Source organism: Camelus dromedarius, chromosome 5 (genome assembly GCF_036321535.1).
Source record: "Camelus dromedarius isolate mCamDro1 chromosome 5, mCamDro1.pat, whole genome shotgun sequence".
NCBI classification, from domain to species: Eukaryota; Metazoa; Chordata; class Mammalia; order Artiodactyla; family Camelidae; genus Camelus; species Camelus dromedarius.
The window spans coordinates 65604124-65623325 of NC_087440.1; the positions used below are offsets into that span (position 1 = coordinate 65604124).

Consider the following 19202-nt stretch of genomic DNA (forward strand, 5'->3'; position numbering starts at 1 on the left):
CCAGGTGAAGTGATCTGCAGCTGTGAACAGAACTGTGCTCAGTGGCCCCAAGCCCATTGATCCATCCCCTCAACCCCAGCCCCAACTCCTTCCTCTATTTCCATAAATAGGGGAAAAAAGCAATTAGCAAATCACAGGAGATGAGAATGTAGGGAAAAGGTCAGATCCTTTTAAAATGTATGTAACATTCTAAAAATTTCAGAGCAGTTAGCAACATGTCTCAGAGCAACATGTCTCAGAGCTCATGCAGACCCAGGCTGGAAATTCAGCTCCACCACAAACCACAGGTTTCATAAAAGTTCCTTAACTTCTCAAGCCTCAGTTTTCCTCATATGTACAATAAGGACAACAGTACTATCCCCAACTTAGGAAAGATTCTTTAAGGCATTAGTTGTGATCGTGTGTGTAAATGTGCCTGACACATATGAAACACCCTCAAATAATATTTGATGAATAACATGCTCAAATATTAGCTATTTTTATTGTTAAATATTTATTTTTATAAACAGCAAGGTCTCCAGTGTCAGGTGAGGCATTCCTACTTAATTTGGTAGCCACTGGGGAAAACTGTAGATTTCTGAGGGATCAGTAGGGGATGTGAGATAATGAGTTAAGTTTTAGGAAGCTTATACTATGTTGGCAGTGGTGACTAATAAGTATTCAAGCTGAAGAGAATAAACTTGGGAAGCAGCTATTGGAACCAAATTTTCTGCAAAGACTAAGGTAACAGATAAGGTAATAAAAATCTTTTTCATGCCTAAAATTCTATTTCACTTCCTTTTAAACAGAAACAATGAATTCCACTATTTTTCCACTAATGCCCTACCTGTTCTCATTACAGAACCCTCAGCAATCATTTTTCAATGTCCTTTCTTGATTCTTTATGACAATTAAATATAAAACCTACAAATCCCTTTGTCTTTCTAGATCACAGGTAACACTAGCTATTTTTAAGTGGCAAATAAAACATATTAAAGTGCTTAGCAGAGGGCCTGGCATACATTACTTGCTAAATAAATGCTTTAAAAAATTCTTAAAATTATTATTGAGATTCAAGAGGCTCACATCGTGTGTTCTTATTAAACATTTTTAATGAAAAAATAAACATAAGATACGTGTGTGGAGCAAGCTACATACAGCAAAACACAGAAATACAATTTATCATCTAAGAGGAGGAACTAGAGTTGGACACGTGCTCAGAAATTGCTAACATTCAGCTTTCAGTTCTTTAGAACAGCTCCAGAAAAGGTGGCCTTCTCTTTAAAAAGAAAAAGGACATACAAAAAGGCAACTTAAAAGCCACACTTGCCTAGGAGCAATGAGCCCTACTTGTAGTCCTCACCGCCAAAGACTAACTGGACAGTTCTGGACAAGTTACCTTTCTACTTCTCCACAGTATGAAGATCTTTCCATCTCTCTGATTTGACGAGAAAGAAAAAAAGAAATTTTAAAAAAGATTACCTAATGCAGTTTTTCCCAAGCTTCAGTCAATTGTGATTACCTTTTGATTATTGCCATATCCATAACACATTAACCATTATTTTACTTTAAACTGACTCTTTAAAATTTAACCTCACCTTACGCAATAAATCCATGAAGATATTTTATACATGCTAGTTAACTTCTCTAATATGTATAAAATCAATGTACTACTAAAATATAAACATTCAAAGAGCACCTAAAATCAGGCAAACAGTAACCAGTCCTTATAACTTAAAATAAAAATTTTTAAAGAACAGAGAATTAAGCAGAAATGTAATTTTACATTGCCACCACAATCTAAGAGCTAATCCTAATAGATTCATAATCATTTCTTTAATTATAAGAGACAATACTTTTAATATAATGTGGGGCACTAAAAACTGAAAACAGAATCAATTCCTTCTTAACCTACATAATCTTCATCGGAATTCGGATTTTAGATCCTTTAACCTTAAAAGGCTTTAATTCTACCCTTGAGTATCTAAATTCAGACTAAAAAAAATAATTACTTTCTTGAAATCATGACAAAGAAAAAAAGATCAAAATTAAGTGCTATTTATTGGCAATAAAAGTGCTCTTTGCTCAATGCATGAGAAAATAAATGTATCCACTTCTTAACTCAGAATTCAGAAAGCAGTATCCATTTGTCTCAAACTTACTGATCAATAAAGTTTCCCTGATTTAAATGATTCCAACTGTAATTTACAACCAAATCTATCAATCATCAGTCAATGAACACTTGCACCTGGGCCTTTCAGTGTGTGGCCAGGATACGTAACTGAGAGCTACTGCTCTTCTTAGAACTCTTAGTAATCAGAAACACATTGACAAGTCAAGTCAGTGATGATCTTTTGAACAACACTGAACACAAAGACAACTTTCTGATGTGTTTCTAATGTCTAATGAGAGTGGTGGTCATCAGTTAAACCTCATCGGGTTATTTTAAAGCAGAAGTGACAAACCCAGGCATATTCTAAATTTGCCAATTTTTGATAGATATCAATTGGCTGACTGAAGAACAAGTCGGAAAAATAATGCATACCTATAAATATCCATGTTACCTTATCCTTATGACATGATCTTTATAATTTATCATAGCAATGTCCTCCAAGGCCATCTCTATGAGCCATCTTTTTCACTAGAGCTCAGAGACAAGGGGGATTTTTGCTGTATTAAGTACTACAAACCTGAGAAAAATCAAATATCTATTAAATCAAATATCCATTAAAGTCAAGTAAAGCAGAAGAGAAAAATTAAAAAGTGTCATGCACTGTTACAATTGAGAAGTAAATGTTCATAAAACGCAAGCTTAAGAGCATGATTTATATCTGATTCATCATCTCTGTTCTCCCCATAGCTCCTGTCTTATAAACAGCATACACTCAAAAACTATTTGTTGAACTAATTAATAGACCAAAGAATAATACAACACCTTCACAGCAATGCATTATCAGTAAATGGAAAAGCCCAGAATTCTGATCACCATGTCAAAATGTATGTACTACAAAAGTTTATTTTAAAGTCAGAAACCTGTCCTGCCACTAGACGTATTTCTCCTGATAAACTAACCCCTGGACCACGAAATTAATTCTAATTAAATACATAAGAAGTGTTAATAAAGTCAGATTTTATTTAACTGGCTAAAGCCAAACACTACCTGCAGATAATAGGCTCTTACATAAATTTATTTACAAAAAACTGATTCCATAAAATGAAACATAACTAGTGACTGGGCAGCAGAAAATGATCATTAATTAGCGAGTCCCAATTAAGCATGTAGTTATTATAATAGCTATTATTTGATGCTTAAAATTATGCTTTGATGACAACACTGGGGATAAGCTTATTCATAAGGCATTTCTAACAGTTCCCCTCACTGAGATCATTCTCAGTTTTTCACACTGTACTGTGCCATGTGCAATAAATGTTAGATGTTGAGGTGCCGACCTCCTGTAAGCTTTTTGTGGGGTTCAAGTTAAACCACAACAGTAATAACAGTTGTATCAGCAATAGCAACCCGAGCCACAGAATGTCTGGGCCCTTGTGCTAGGAACTTCACAAGTGTTACTTCATTCAGTCCTCACCACAGCCCTGTGAGGTATTACTGTCCTTATACTGGTGAGGAAACAAACAAGTGACTTGTCAAAGGTAACCCAGTTTGCAAGCAATTGAGGTGATATTCACCCCAGGCACTCTGACTCCAGAGCTCATACTCTAATCTCTACATATAACTGTGGATACTTATAATGATCAATAAGGTCAGAGACCCATATAAAACAGAGATAGGACTAAATAGTTATCCCAATTATAAACATCATGACCAAGTTAATTAAATGCCTCTGCCCATTCACAACTCCCACTTTGAAATAGTATAGTTGCTGACGCTATCTGAAAAGCTTCTGAAGGTGCTTTTTCTACATTTTGTCACAAGCATTAAAAAAGAGATCGTAATCTCTCACTGTAACTCAAAACTTCATACTTACAGGCTATTAATCTACTAGCTCTACAGGTTCCAAAGCCTTGAATATCAATTCAGGGTAAATAATATTACAGCAACTCTCGTCCTACAGAGCTGAATATTTTTGTTTACTATTAGATTCTGTTTACACAAACCATTTATAAGATAAAAGAAAGCAGAGAGTTATAATCCAAGTCAGGTACATATGGAGCTACATTCTGATTGGTCTCCCAACCAGATCCCAAGATGTTCATCTTCTTCCCAAGGAAGAAATAAAAAGACTTTTAAGCAAACATATAAAAGACTCCATTTTAGGGAAAAGGAGAAACCTAAAAGGAGGCAATTTAAAGAATTAGACTCAACCAAACACTTAAAAAAGTAAACCCAGGCTATCACCTAAATATATGTACTAGCATAACCTCCTCGATGTTGTCAGGCTCTCTTCTAAGTAGCATTTGAATATACAATGTTGTTCCTTATCTCTCAAAGGACTAACATCCATAAATATTCTAAGATGAGACTGCAAGCAAAAGCTGTCCTTTATAGACAGTCATGTTCACTCAAAGCCATGTAGTTCACAAAGTACCTTCACATATGACATTTCATTGAACACTACCTCCTTGCTAGGTAGTGAGGGCAATTTGTTGTCTCCAGTTTACTGATGAGGAATGAAGGGACTTACCTAAATTCATATAATTTATGTCTGGTAGAGCCTCCAACATATCACGTGACACCAAATTCCAGGCTCTTCCGTTGTGCCTCAGTCCACATCAGAAAGTCACAAAACTATCCTGTCTGCCCCATTTGCATGTGTTCATTATCAGCACTGTAAGAACAAGTGTCAGCTAACAATGACACCATGAGTTGTAAGTACAAAGGGGAAAGAAAACAAACTCAACATTTTTCTGAGAGGCCTAGCACTCTGTTCAGCATCCGATATAACCTTTGCCTAATGTAGCTCTCACAACAGCCCTTCAGGTGGGTGCTGGTACTCCCATTGCTTACAGCAGGAAAGAGAAGCTTAGCAACTTGACTTTAGTCACACATTAAATGACATAGCAGTGATTTTAACCATGTGTGTGCTATACCACACTGCCTTACATGATATCACAGTAACAACTTTTTCTAATCAACAGTAAAGAAACTACTTTTTATGTTAAAATGTTTTTATGTTTTAAAACATCAAAAAACCATCCTCTCACTTGTTGCTGTCACACTCTCACTTCCCCGGCAGAGTACCTTTTCTCCTTCCTGGTTTTCTCTGGTTTATTCTTAATATCTGTTGCCCTCATTGTATCCTAGAAAAGGGGCCAGCTATTAGAACGAAAAAGCAATGATGTAGCCTTAACAAATAGCATTTTATAAGGCCATAGGAATCATGCAAATATTATTTTTGCCCTAGGTCAAAGTTAATTCTATCAAATAGTGTGTGTCAGAAGACATGTGAGCCTGCCCAAACAATTAGAAAATGAAAACAGTGAACTATGAACAATCTGTCATTTTAAAAAATGGTTTTTCTTCCAGTTTTATTGACATAATTGACAAATGGCACTATATAAGTTTAAGGTGTACAGCATAATGATTTGGTTTATATACATCACAAAATGATAACCACAATAAATTTAGTCACATCCATGATCTCATATAGATAGAAAAATTAAAGAAACAAAAAAAAATATTTTTCTTGTGATAAGAACTCTAAGAATTTATTCTCCTAACATTCATATATAACATACAGCAGTATTAATTACAGTTATCATAATGTACTTTATACATTACAACTCTAGTAGTTGCTTATCTTAAAACTGGAAGTTTGCACCTTTTGACTGCCTTCATCCAAATCCCTACCCTACCCTAGCCCTGGTAACCACAAATCTGACCTCTTTTTCTATGGAACAATCTATCATTTTAATCACCACTTTCAAGGGCTTTAAACAATCCAGACAAGATATAAGAACCACAATAAAATGCATCAAAGTAATCTTATTACCATCCCAGAGTCTGGCCTCCCACATTATTTGAAACATTAGGGATAGACAGCATTAGCCTCAAAATACTACATGCTCCTCCCCTCAGGTGTTAACTGCTAAAAGAAGGACAACGATAATTAAAATGTAAACATGACACTTTAGTTTTAAATTGGGGAAGATTATTGAAGGACTTCCCAGAACAAAATTTAATTAGCTTTAACATGTTAAGGTGTATTTACAACTCCTAGAGGGAGCTTTCTTATCTGAAGCAAACAGAAGGAACTTTCTGTTAGCATAAGTTGTACTCATAATTGAAGGTGAATAGCTAATAAGGCTTTTAACCAAAACTCCATGTTTAGGGAACAAATAAAAGCTAACACTATCTGAACTAAACTGGAGGGGCAGGAAGAAAAGCCTGCTGGAAGGACTAGGAACAAGGACAGGAGTAGATAAAAAGGAAACAGGAAGGACTCAGCTAGAGGAAGTGTGAGGGAAAGGAGGAGGAGTAAGGGGAAAAGACGGCTGGAACCCAGAAAGTACTGATGGAGTACTCAGGCCTAGAAAAGTGGAAATCAATGCCTAGAACCAGAAGGTTTGCTAGAGACTGACCTGTGGAAAGGGCCCTGCTCTTCTATAGACTGAAATTAAGATAAAGGAAATGAACTGGCCAAGTCTAGAGAACATGGGGTTCCTTTAAGACATAAGGGAAGGTACTTGCACAAGGGTAACTGGTAGAGAAGAGGAAACTTTTTAGCTTTTTTAAAAAAATGTTAATTAATTTTAAATGGATTGATTGTATGGCATGTGAATTACATCTTAGGAAATCTGTTATTTTTAAAAAGCGTGTTAAATTCAGCAATGTATGACTACATTTACGATTTAATCAACATGATTAATTCAATCTATACGAGGGTCCCCAATTTCCCTCACCCAGTACGGTGCGTTTATTTGCGTCTGGGAACAGTTCTGTTGGAATACTCCCGTATGAGAAGGAGACAGGAGTATTATGAATACAGAAGAAACAGGAGGGGGAAAAAAACTTGGAGCTGTTTAAAGAGCTCTTCCCCCATTTTAGCCCTTGGAATTTTTGGCCCTGTGCGGGAAGGACGCTTTTGTTTAGGGTATGCCTTTAAGTGGGATATCAAGTTTCTTCAGGAGATGATCTAGGGTCAAAATCTACCTAGTCAAAGAGAAAATGATCTGGGGTTGAAAAGTCAAGTCAGTCCTGGAGAAACCCCAGAAGGTTTATTGTGAAATGATCACATAAGTCTTATCTCTGCTAACCCCCCAAAATGGACCGCACGCCCCCTGTCACTTCCGAGTGCTACCAGCGAAGACGACGGATGCTATGCCGTGATCCCAGAAGTTTCTGGCGAGCTACCCACTGACGTAAATTAGAAAACCATTCGGGGACCAGCCTGGGTAAAGCAAAGCGCCACGTCCAGCGCTGGGCTCCCCCTTCCTCCTTCCTAATGTAGGAAAAGGGACGAGGTAAGGAGGGCAAAAGGCGAGCGGGAACGCCAGATCAGCCGTATTCGCCTTCCTCCCCTGAGCCCAGTTTCGGGGAGCGGCCCCCAGCGTACCCCATCTCCATTCGCCTGCCTGGGGCCCGCGACCCCCCGGAGGAGGGTGGCGGCGGCGAGCGCCCCCAAGGGCAGCAGGGGCACCTCCCCCGGGGCAGCTGTCGCCTCCGCCCGCTCAGCCCCGGCCTCCCCGGGAGCAATAGGCTATCGATTCAGCTGCCTGTCGCTAGGAGCCCAGGGAGAGCGAGGCCTACACCGCCCGGCCGGAGCCCCGGCCTCGATTTCGCCACTTTCCCCAGACCAGAGGAGAAGCCCGGGGGCAACCAAGCCCAGCAGGGTGGGAGGGGAGAGGCGCGGAGACCACCTGCAACGGAAGCCGCGGGGAAAGGGGGTGCGGAAACGCGGCTCCCGCCAACAAGTCTCCCGGGGTCGCCCACCCCAAGCCTCACAAGTTGCGCATTCAAGTTCAGGCCGGTACCCCTTAAGCCTTCCAGAGCCCTCGGCACTCCCGAAATCATAAGAAAAACAAGACCCGGAAGAGGCCACCTCAGGAGCCGAGGAGATGGAGCCGGGCCCCTGAGGGCGCCGAGGGGGCGGCCGACAGGGACCCGCCCCCCCGTCACCACCCTTCGGTCGCCCGGCCAGCCCCCGAGTCGCAGCCCCGACCCCTCCAGCGGCCGGCCCTGTCACTGCCCACCCCAGGCCCCAAGGCCCCTTCCCCGGACGACAGCAACAAGGGCTCGAGCTCCCCACTGGCCTCCGGCGCGCCTCGGCCTCCTCCCCCTCCAAAGCCCCCAAATGCCCCCCGCACCTTTTAAAGTAAACGGAGGAAGAGTTTCCCATCAAACTTTGTCAAGCGGTAACCTCGCCCCCCTCCCCGACCCACACTCTCAGGCCAGTCACCGGGAGAGAGCACTTTACACTTGGGATAAATCGAATTAAGGACCTGTCAACCATTTTAGGTCTTTTTTATGGAAGACATCCTCTCCTTCCCCTCCCTCCCCCTGCCAGGGTTTTAATTTGACACCCAACCTTGCCACCGCCGGGGAGGGGGGGGGCCGAGGAATTGAGGAGGGAGGGGGTGGGGACGGAGGGCAGGAGGAGGGTGGCGAGGGAAAGCGGAAAGGGGAGGTGGGAAGAGGGCCTGGAGGCGCGGGGAGGGGAAGGGGGTTGATTTACCTGAGACCAGCCACTGGCCTCCATTGTTGGAGAATTCAATGGCATTGACACAGCCGAAGTGGCCGAGGAGGTCCTTCTTGTAGAGGTTTCTGCAGCCTCGCAGGCGTCTCCTCTGAAAGTCCTGAGTGAGCAGGGGGTCCCCATGCAAGCCCCGCTGGGACAAGAAGCCCACCACTGACCTCATGCTGCCCCCCAGGCCAGCTCTCCTCTTCATGCTGGAACCGCCGCCGCTCGCGCCGCCGCCCCTCCCTCGGCCTCACGCGCGGCCGCCGCTCTCCCCCCACCCGGCCCTCCCCCCGCACTGCGATCCGGATGGTTCTTTAACCAGCCATAGCAGACGGAGCGAGGTGTGCAGACACTCGGTGGCGTTCGCGGCTTCCTGACGGTCTCCTCCCTCCCCTTCCCCCTCCTAGGCTCCTCCCACTTCTTCTCCGCCTCCTCCAGCAGCTGATCCTCAGTTGCGGCCGCGCTTCCGCGATGCGCGCGGCCCTTCCGTCGGCGGCGGGGGCCGGGAGTACGCGGGCGGCAGCGGCCCCTCCCCCGCCGCGGGCTGCGGGCCGGAAGAACGCGGGCGGCTGGGCTTTCCCGCCGCAGCTCCTCCCCGCGCGAGGAGTGGGGTCGCGCTTGGCTGAGGCCCGGCTGCACCCCCTGAGCGTCCCACTCTGTGAAGTTGGCGGCGCGCAACAATCAAAGTGGCCGCGGGGCTGCGGGCTCGCTTTCCTCCCCCGGCGGCCGGCGGTCCATCGCCTCCTGGAGGCCGGGCGCCGGGGCGAGTGCGGCTCCCCGCGCTTTTTTTTTCTTTCGGTCCGGAAAATGCAGCCCGAGGTGGCACAGAGGTGGAGGAAGGACTGCGGGCAGACGCTCCGGTCGTCTTCCCTTAGTTCTGCTCATCCTGGGGCCGCCCGAGCCCTGTCCAAGGGAAGGGAGCCCGGAGTTAGGACTGGACACTTGGGGTAAGGTTGCTTGGACCCTCCCCTCAAAGAAATTTTTAACACCGCCTCTCCCCTCATCCAGTTCTCTGATTTTCCCTTCCTCCAGCCGTTTAGTGAAAAAGGCTAAACTGGGTTCCATCTGGTAGATGATAAAGTGGTATATGAGAAAAAGGTAGGAGGGGGAAGGAGAAATTCTTAAGAACTGAGAAGAAAATTGCCAAAACTGAGTTGAGAAAGCTCAGGTAAGCAGAAAATACTTCTGCCCATTAGTTCCAGGTACATCTGCAAGAAACAAGCCTTATTTCAAAATAGCAATATATGTTATTTAATTGGGTGCGCCTCTTCAAGGTCTTGAGCGTGGAGCTCTGAGGCCGTACAGCTGTTAAGCAGCAGCTGCGTTCCAGGCCAGAAGTGGCTGCACTTCAGTAGGCTGGGAGCCTCCGCGTTGACCCCAGTGAGTAGTCTGGGTGTTAAGTGCTTTGGAATTCGACCAGATAAAGTGAGACAAAAAAAAAGTCCGCTTGTCAGTGTATTGGACTTTTCCCAGAAGCTATTCTCTGTCATTAAACGGTAATAAGCTACTAGAATAGGCAGGTATCAGTTTTGCCCTTTCAATTTAGCAGGAATTACATCCTCTATCAGAAATAACAGATGGGCAGTCGGATATACTGCCATGAAAGATGGGCTGAACTTGAAAGAGGACACCTATCAAGCAAAATCACCTACTTCTACTTTTTGTACAAGGACAATAAGATTAATTATACTAATAAAAAATATACAGGTAAATGTTTAATTTAAAAGTCAACATTAAAACAAATGTTGCTGAACTTAACAAATTCTCCTAATTCCAAAAATTATGGTTTTAATGGAATTTTATTTCCATAAAGAGGAAAATGTGTAATGCTTTCTTTTTATAAGTTTAATTCTCAGGATGCTTCATAGTATTTATTCACTATAGCAGCACCATAAAGATCAGTAGTGGTTTACCAGCTTGATTATAACCAACATCTTTTCTTCATGGCAACCACCATCTTTTCTTCATAGTGATGTCATAATCTTTAATTAAATGTGTATTATTTTTATTATATCAGCATGTTCCCCTACTGTGCTGTAAGTTCTCATTGAGTTTGAAGTGTCTGTGCTTCATTCCAGTGGAGATGATTTCAAAACCAGTTTCTCATCTCACTGTTCTTTTGCTTGACCTACTCAAAACACACATTCAAAAACAGGGAGCCCTCTGGCTCCTTCCAGTTAACAGGACATCATTTATACCTACTTTATTTTGCCTGGGGTGGGGGAGATGAGCACAGTAATGATGTGGTTGAAGTGAAATTTACTGTGGCAGTATATGACACCCCCTTCTCCCCTCTCATGCACATACCTCTTCTCCACAATTTTAAATGTAACTCACTTTTCCCCAATCCCTGGAATAACTGTCCCATTTACCTCAGCCTAAAAATAGACGAGGATCTGGTCACAAGCCAGCCCAATTCTAGGACCTTGCTGGAATTCTCCTTAACTGTTCAGTGACCAGCCAGGACAGAAATGTAGGACCACTCAGTCTGTTTATACACTACTGCTAGTCTAAGCAGCTTTTCATAAGCAAAGTGCATAAAATCTCTCATTCTCATAATTAGAATTGCCAGATAAAATGCAGGATGCCCAGTTCTATGTGAATTTCAGGTAAGCAATGAATAGTTTTTAGCATAAGTATGGACCATGTAATATTTGGGATATACTTATACTAAAATTATTGTTTATCTGAAGTTCAAATTTAATTGAGCATCATGTATTTTTATTTGCTAAGTCTGGCAACCCTGCCTATAACATAAGACAACTTTGGAAGATCAAACCCCATAGTATCTATTTGATTTTATTATGAATTTAACATGGTCCCTTGTGTCATTTATTGCCAACTAATAATATTGTACATAGCTATATAACACATTTAATCAATTTCAATGACCATATGAGCTTGGCCTTTTTTGTTTTGTTTTTTGGTGGGGGGAGGGGATAATTAAGTTTGTTTGTTTGTATAATGGTGGTACTGGGGACTGAACCTGGACCTTGTGCATGCTAAGCACACACTTTACCACTGACTATAGCCTCCCCCCCTAGACTTTCTGATGTAGGCATGTAGTGTAAAAGGCCAGTGTCCTTAATTTAAAAATAGCAAAGGAAATTGGACTCCTGAGTAATCTCTCCAGTACATAGAACATGTGGAGGAAGAGGGAGAAAAGTGAAAAATTCATGTTTTTCTTACTCAGGTGTAGAAAATTCTGTATATTAACATTCCTACTCAGAAAGCTTTGAAACACTTGAAAATTCATTCTGGAAAAACCATGATATGGAAATTACTTAACATGGAAACTCTTACTTAATTGTTACACCATGAGTTGAATACTGATCAAACATAGAATTCCCAGAAAGTCATTTATTCTTTGACTTCTATTTTGTTTGGCCCTGATATCACTGAAAAAAAAAGTAAAGAATCTTTAAAAATTTAGTTTCCTTAGATGCTAAAGAAATGCTCAAACATTAGAAAAATTTTTTTAAACTGAGAAAATACTAAGCCCCTTCTCACACATTTACTCAACTTTAGCATATTAAGAACTATGTATGGATACTAGCATGCTCAGAAATTTTTCACTTCAAAATATTTTCAACTTTAAAATAAAATAAACTGCTACTCATAGATAAGCGGTATTAATTGGGATAAAGATCAATGCATCAAGTATATGTATACTTTAACTGTAATGTCATTTAAATTTTAAAGGATAAATTATTTATTGGTCATTTCAAATAGACAAGAGTCAATTTTAACTTTGGAAAAAAAAATACCTATTTAAATGCAAATTCCTCCAACAAGAGCTATAGGACATATGTCCTTTTATTTATAACAATTTTATTAGATATAATTGACATAATGTAAAGTTCACCCTTTTAAAGTTCACAGTTCAGTGGCTTTTAGTACGTTCACAAAGTGGTACAGCCAGCACCACTATCAAATTTCAGAATACTTTTATTACTCCAAAGAGAAACCTCATTCACATTAGCAATCACTCCCCATTCCTTCCTCCCCTTACCCTCTGGCAAAAACTGATCTATTTACTGTCTCTTTGGATTTGCCTATTCTGGATATTTCATATGAGTAGAATTATACAATATGTGGTCTTTGTGTCTGGACTCATTCATTTAACATAATGTTGTCAAGGTTTATCCTTGTAGCATGTATCAGTATTCCATTCTGTTTTTTAGACCAAGTTATATTGTGTTGTATGGATGATATCACATTTTGATTATCCATTCATCAGTTGATGGGCATTTCGCCTGTTTCCACTTTTTGGATTTTATGAATAATGCTGCTATTAACTTTTGTGTGAACATATGTTTTTATTTCTCTTGGGTATATATACCTAGTAGTGGAATTGTTGGATTATATGAAAACTATGTTTAACTTTGTGAGGAACTTCCAAACTGTTTTCCAAAGCAGCTGACCATGTTACATTCCTACCAGCAATGTGTGAGGGTTCCAATTTTTCCATATCCTTGTCAATCCCTGTTACTGTCCATATTTTTTATTAAAGCCATACAGGTGAGTGAAATAGTTTCTCAGGATTGTTTTGATTTGCGATTCTGTGATGATTTTTGATGTTGAGCATCTTTGCATGTGTTAATGGCCATTTGTATAGATCTTCTTTGGAGAAATAACTATTCGGATTCTTTTCCCATTTTTTAAATGATTTGTCTTTTTATTGCTGAGTTATAAGAGTTCTTTACATATTTTAGACACAAGTCCCTTATCAGATGTGTGATCTCCAAATATTTTTCCCATTCTGTGAATTGTCTTTTCACTTTATTGTATCCTTTGAATCACAAAATTTTTAAAATTTTGATAAGGTCTAATTACCTATTTTTCCTTTGGTTATGTGTACTTTTGGTGTCATAGCTGAGAAACACTGCCTAATCCGAAGTTACAAAGATTTATTCCTATATTTCTTCTAAGAGTTTTATAGTTTTAGCTCTTGCATTTAGGTCTGTGATACATTTTGAGTTAATTTGTGTGTATAGTGTGAGCTAGAGGTCCAACTTTATTCTTTTACAGATGGACATCTAGTCATCACCCAACTATTTTTTTAAAAGACTCTTCTTTCCTCCATTGAATTGATAGTGTATAGAAATACAACAGATTTTTGTATATTGACCTTGTATCCTGCAAATTTGCTTAACCCATTTATTAGCTCTAATAATTTTTTGGTAGGTTTCTTAAAATTTCTATGTACAAGATCATGTCATGGGCTAATAAGAAATAGTTTTACTTCTTCCTTTTCAATCCTAATGCCTTTTATTTCTTTTTCTTACCTAATTGCCTTGGCTGGAATGTCTCGTACAGTGTTGAATAGAAGTTTTAAGAACAGACATCTTGTCTTATTCCTAGTATTAGTCACTATTAAATATTATGTTAGCTATGGGTTTTATGTGATTCCCTCAGGCTGCAGAAGTTACTTTTTATTCCTGGTTGTAGATATTTTTATCATGAAAGGGTATTTTATTTTGTCAGATTCTTTTTCTTTGTATGTTGAGAGGATCATATATGGTTTTTGTACTTTATTCTATTAATATGATTTTCATATGTTAAACCAATCTTACATTCCTTGGTCATGGTGTTTAATACTTTTTATATGTTGCTGAATTCACTTTGCTAGTATTTTGTTGAGGAGTTTTGTGACTGTATTCATAGGTTTTTAGTTTTCTTTTCTTGTGATATCTTTGTCTGCTTTTGGTGTCAGGCTAATACTGACCTTATAAAATGAGATGGAAGTCCATTGATTTTTTGGAAGAGTTTGTGAAGGATTAGTGTTACTTCTTTTTTAAACATTTGGTAGGATTCAGTAGAGAAGTCATCTGGCCTGGGCTTTTCTTTGTGGGAAGATGCTGATATATTGATTTGATTTCTTTACTTGTTACAGTTTTATTCAGATTTTCTGTTTCTTCTTGATTCAGTTTTGGTAGTTTGGGTGTTTCTAGGTATTCATCTAGGCTATCTAATTTGTTGGTATGCTAATAGTATTCCCTTTTAATTCTTTTTATTTCTATAAAGTTGGTGGCAATGTCACTTCTTTAATTCCTGGTTTTAGTAATTTGAGTCTTCCGCCTCTTTTACTTGGTCAGTCCAGCTAAAGATTTGTCAATTTTGTTGATACTTTCAAAGAACCAACTTTTGTTTTTGTTTATTCTCTCTACTTTTTTTTTTTTTTACTTTTATTGTTTTTATTATTTCCTTCCTTCTGTTTGCTTTGGGTTTAATCATCTTTTTCTAATTTCTTAATTTGGAAGGTTAGGTTACTGATTTGAGCTCTTTCTTTTTAATGTAGATATTTACAGCTATTAATTTGTCTCTAAGCACTGTTTTAGCTGCATGCTGTAAGTTTTTGTATGTAGTATGTTTTCATTTATCTGAAGGTGTTTTCTAATTTCCCTTGTGATTTCTTTTTGTCTCACTAGTTATGTAAGAGTGTGTTGTTTAATTTCCACATATTGTGAACTTCCTCAATTTCTTTGTTATTGATTTCTAATACTTTTTAAAAATTTTATTTATTTATTTATTTTTTAAACTTTTTTATTGAGTTATAGTCATTTTACAATGTTGTGTCAAATTTTGTTTTTTTATGGAAGTGCAGTTGATTTACAATGTTAGTTTCAGGTGTACAGAAAAGCGATTGTCTACTACATTTTTTAAGGGGGGCATTTCCCACAGTTCTTGAAGGGAGTTCCCAGTCTGTGAAGTGATTGAATTCAGTAATTAAAGCCAGAATATTATTTGTTACTAGAATTTTCAAATCACACTTCAACTTACTTTCCAGACATTTGGTTCAAGTTTGCCATGCATATTTCTTCATGATGAATGAAGAACTCCAGTTTGAAATAACCTTTTGGAGTGAAAGTGGACAGAAATTCTCAATGGCCAGTATTATTCATTTGATATTTACTCAGTCATATTTTCTATGCTATTCTATGCCAACCATCTGGGTTTTGTATACTTGAAGTTTTCTTGACAAAATCATCATGAGCCAGCTGTTTTTACTTATTTTTAATTTTAGGCTTCCACATGAATAACCTCTGGTGAGTGGTATGAGAAACTGTTAAAACAGTTATCGTTTATTGCTATTGGTATGTAGTCACATAGCCAAGATTTCTTTTTCAGAGATGGTTCCGTGGATATATAATGTTTATTGAGCATCTTTAGTCTGCTAAACATCATTTAGAAAATAAAATTGGGCAATGCCCCTTCCCCTGAGTAAAATATGCCCAAGGAGAGGCAAGAAGATTCTTTGCTGTGGAGGTCAAATATATTGTCTTTATGGATTCAGTGGTAATCGAGGACAGGCTCCTGGAAAATGAAGTGACCACAGCATGCGTTTATAAACTTCTTTCCCCTCCCTTCTGAACAAACCACATGAACTCATGATGTAAATATAACCAGCATTCTTGACTACAGATCCCACTTAAGTTGGAGCTGGTAATGTACTTGGCTATCTATGAGCTCGCTGAAAGATAATCATTATTCAAATTACAAAATGGTAAAGCCCATGGGATCTCAGAAATCACCTGGTCAAATCTCTTCACCATTCATGGTTGTTTTGTTTTGTTTTTTCATCCCCATTGAATCTACAGCATCAAGAAGAGTTCCTGGCTCACAAGTTGTTGGGTGAAAGGGATCTTCTTGAAATTTCCCTGCCCAAGACTCTCCCTTTTCACTGTCATGGCAGGTCCAGACTCCTTGATCTGCCTGTCAGGCCCCTCCATGATTTGTCTCTGCCATATCTATGATTAGATTTCCTGTTACTCCTCATCACACACCCATAAAATAGGCTTGTAGCCCGTTCTTCCCTACATAACTATGTGTCACACGACTCTACCAAATCCAATACATACTTCAAGGTCCACTTCATCCATCTAAATCCTGTGCATATTCTGAGGGCCACTTCTTCTCTGACAACTTGAGGCTACATTAGTTTTCCTATCCTGAAATTCCTGTCACACTTACAGTCAGCATCACAATTTACTATTTAAAAGTTTAACATTTCTGTATCCCTGTGTAGTTTTTAAAAGTACTTTACATACTTTTTTTTTTTAGCTTTGTAACAGTCCTGTGTGGTTGGACATGAATTATCAATCATTCACTCAAGAAATGTGTTTTGAGCATTTACAATGTGCCAATGCCCTAGGGAGAGGTAAGGGGTATAATAGTGGACAAAAAAGAAGACCCTGACCAATGTTCATCGTACTTACAGGACAGAGACTGACTTTAATCAAATAATCATGCAGTAAGTGTAAGATTACAACAATACTAACAACTGCTAACATTTATTGAACATTTATTATGTGGCTGGCACTATTCCAAGTTCTTTACAGATATTAACTTATTCTATGTTCTCAACCACCCTATGAAGAAAGGCTTAGTTTATGCTGCATGTGAGGAAAATTACAGTTGTAGTACATAAAAGTGTGTGATAATTCAATTTCCATATATATCAAATAGAGATATTATGTTAAACAAATTTGTATTGGTAGAACCCTTAGGTCAGTGACTGACTTGTGGTGAATATGTCTGAGTATTAGCTATTACGAAGATGACTGTGAAAGATTAAAATGGGAGAATCCTATTAGAGACATTAAGGGAAGCTATGATCTGAAGGAAAGGCAGGTGTGAATAAGGCCGAGTGGGTGGTTGGGTGATGGTGCTCCAAGCAAAGGTAACAGCACATGCAGATGCTCTGGGGGCAGTGGGCGGGGTTGGGGGCAGGAGCCTAGAATGCAGCCATTGTGACTGAACCATAAATGGGGTGGGGAGCATGATATCAGATGAGAATGCAGCTGGGAAGCTGCTAGATTCTGCAGGGGCCTGGCCATGTTAAAGATTTTAGTCTTTAATAGTCGCTGAAGGGTTTTTAACCGGGCTTATATGCATTTTATAAATTATTTTGGCTACTAAGAGAAGAAAAGATTGGAGGGGCTATGAGTGGATTAGAATAGGTGATTAGGAAGATTTTACAGTAGTATAGGGGAGAGAAGATGGTAGTTTACACAAGTCTAGTGAAAGTGGAGTTGGAGAGAAGTAAATGGATTTAATAGAAAAAGATAGAATTTGGTGATAGATTAGAGAGATTAGAGGTTGAGGGACAAGACATTGGGGAAATGCCTAGGTTTTTGTATAACCACTGAAGTAAAACCACTGGAAAAGGCGAAGTTTTAAGGGAGAAAACCATGAATTTAGTTACATACACATTGAATTTGAGATGTCTCTGAGACTTCCAAAAAGAATTGACAAGTAGCCTGAGCTCTAGCATGGTCTTGGCTGGTGTCACTGACACAGAGGTGATGATAAAATCCTAGGCATGGATAAGAATATTCAGGAGAAGTATCAAGTGGAAAGAAAAGAGAAGAAGGCCTGAAACTGAGCTTTGAGAGATGCTTGTGATTAATGCTTGGATAAAGGAGAATACTTGCAAGAAGCCAAAGCAGAGGTCAGAAATATAAGAAAAAAAAAAACAACTGGGAGAATACTGTCATAGAAGCTGGGACGTGAGAGCATTTCAAGAAGGGAAAGTGGTCAGTTGTGTCAATTATTGGAAAGTCAATAAGACTGAAAAGTGTTGGATTTGTTGACATCAAGCGTTTAATCAGTGAGGCACAGGTGATCTCAATCAGTGGTCCTTCACGGGTGTAATGGTGGCAGGGCCTCAGAGGAGAATTGACTGAACTGGAAGGAAAGGAAACAGGGGCAGTTAGGTGAGTAGCTAGAAGGGAACCTAGGATCCAGGAAGGGTTTTATTTTGTTATCTTCAATAGAAAAAAGAAGTTGAGAATGCTTCCAAACCTTTGAGAAGGATCCTATTGAGAGGGAAAAACTGAAAAAGATACATAGATGAAACCAGACTGTATAGTCTTCAGGGAGGAGCTCTGAGAGGGTGGAGGGCATCCAAGGCACAGGAAAAGAATTTGGCCCTTAGGTGGAAGAGGAGCTTTAGGAGGAAGGACAGACAGCTCCTCTGTTAAAACAGGAGGGAAGGAAGACAGGATGAGTACAGGTGAAAGTAAGATTATATGTTTGGTAGTAAGAAGATGGGGAGTGCCCATGTAATAGTTTCTACTTCTAATGTGAAGGAGGAAGACAGTGTCATCCACTGCAACTATGGGGCAAGGAGGAGGAACCAAAGTTTGATGAGAGAGGGAAGGTTTGAATTAACAGTGAAGATTGGGAGAGTGTGATGACCTAGTTGGATGACACTGAGGGCTCATTTGGAGATTCTCTGGACCAGTCTGCCCTCTTATGTGGCTCTTAGGAATAGTGCACAAACTGCTCGTAACCAGGGCCATAGAGAAAGAGGAAAATGAAGTTCATTCCGGTTTGGGGATTTTTCAGGTGGATAAAATGGAGAAAAGGAGGAACAATGGAGGCTAGGGTCTTGACAAAATAGTGAAATCATATAGACCATGGAATCTAAACTACATCATGAGGGAAAGTAAGGAATTGAAAGAAAACTGATGAGGGTCAATGAATGAGGGTCCTGATGAGGTCAAAGAAAGTTGTAGGAGTAGTTAACAGGCAATTTGGAAAAAGAGAAGGTTGTAGTCAAAGAAGATGTTCACATTA

General features: G+C 39.8%; 2 protein-coding genes across 3 annotated transcripts in view; one reads left to right on the plus strand and one right to left on the minus strand.

Annotated features, from left to right (window-relative positions):
* The window catches only part of DCAF5 (DDB1 and CUL4 associated factor 5), a 93928-nt gene extending 84952 nt beyond the window's left edge, over window positions 1-8976 (minus strand). Inside the window, exon 1 of one of the 2 annotated variants that reach the window (XM_010976597.3) lies at window positions 8613-8976. In XM_010976597.3, coding sequence (XP_010974899.2) covers window positions 8613-8826 — 214 coding nt within the window. In that variant the 5' untranslated portion in view covers window positions 8827-8976. The remainder of the gene's footprint in view (window positions 1-8612) is intronic. The other variant, XM_010976598.3, reaches the window with a different exon arrangement.
* A 148-nt stretch (window positions 8977-9124) lies between these two features.
* The window catches only part of EXD2 (exonuclease 3'-5' domain containing 2), a 71639-nt gene continuing 61561 nt past the window's right edge, over window positions 9125-19202 (plus strand). The window contains exon 1 of the mRNA XM_031453929.2: window positions 9125-9565. The gene's annotated coding sequence lies outside the window, so the exon portion shown is untranslated. The remainder of the gene's footprint in view (window positions 9566-19202) is intronic.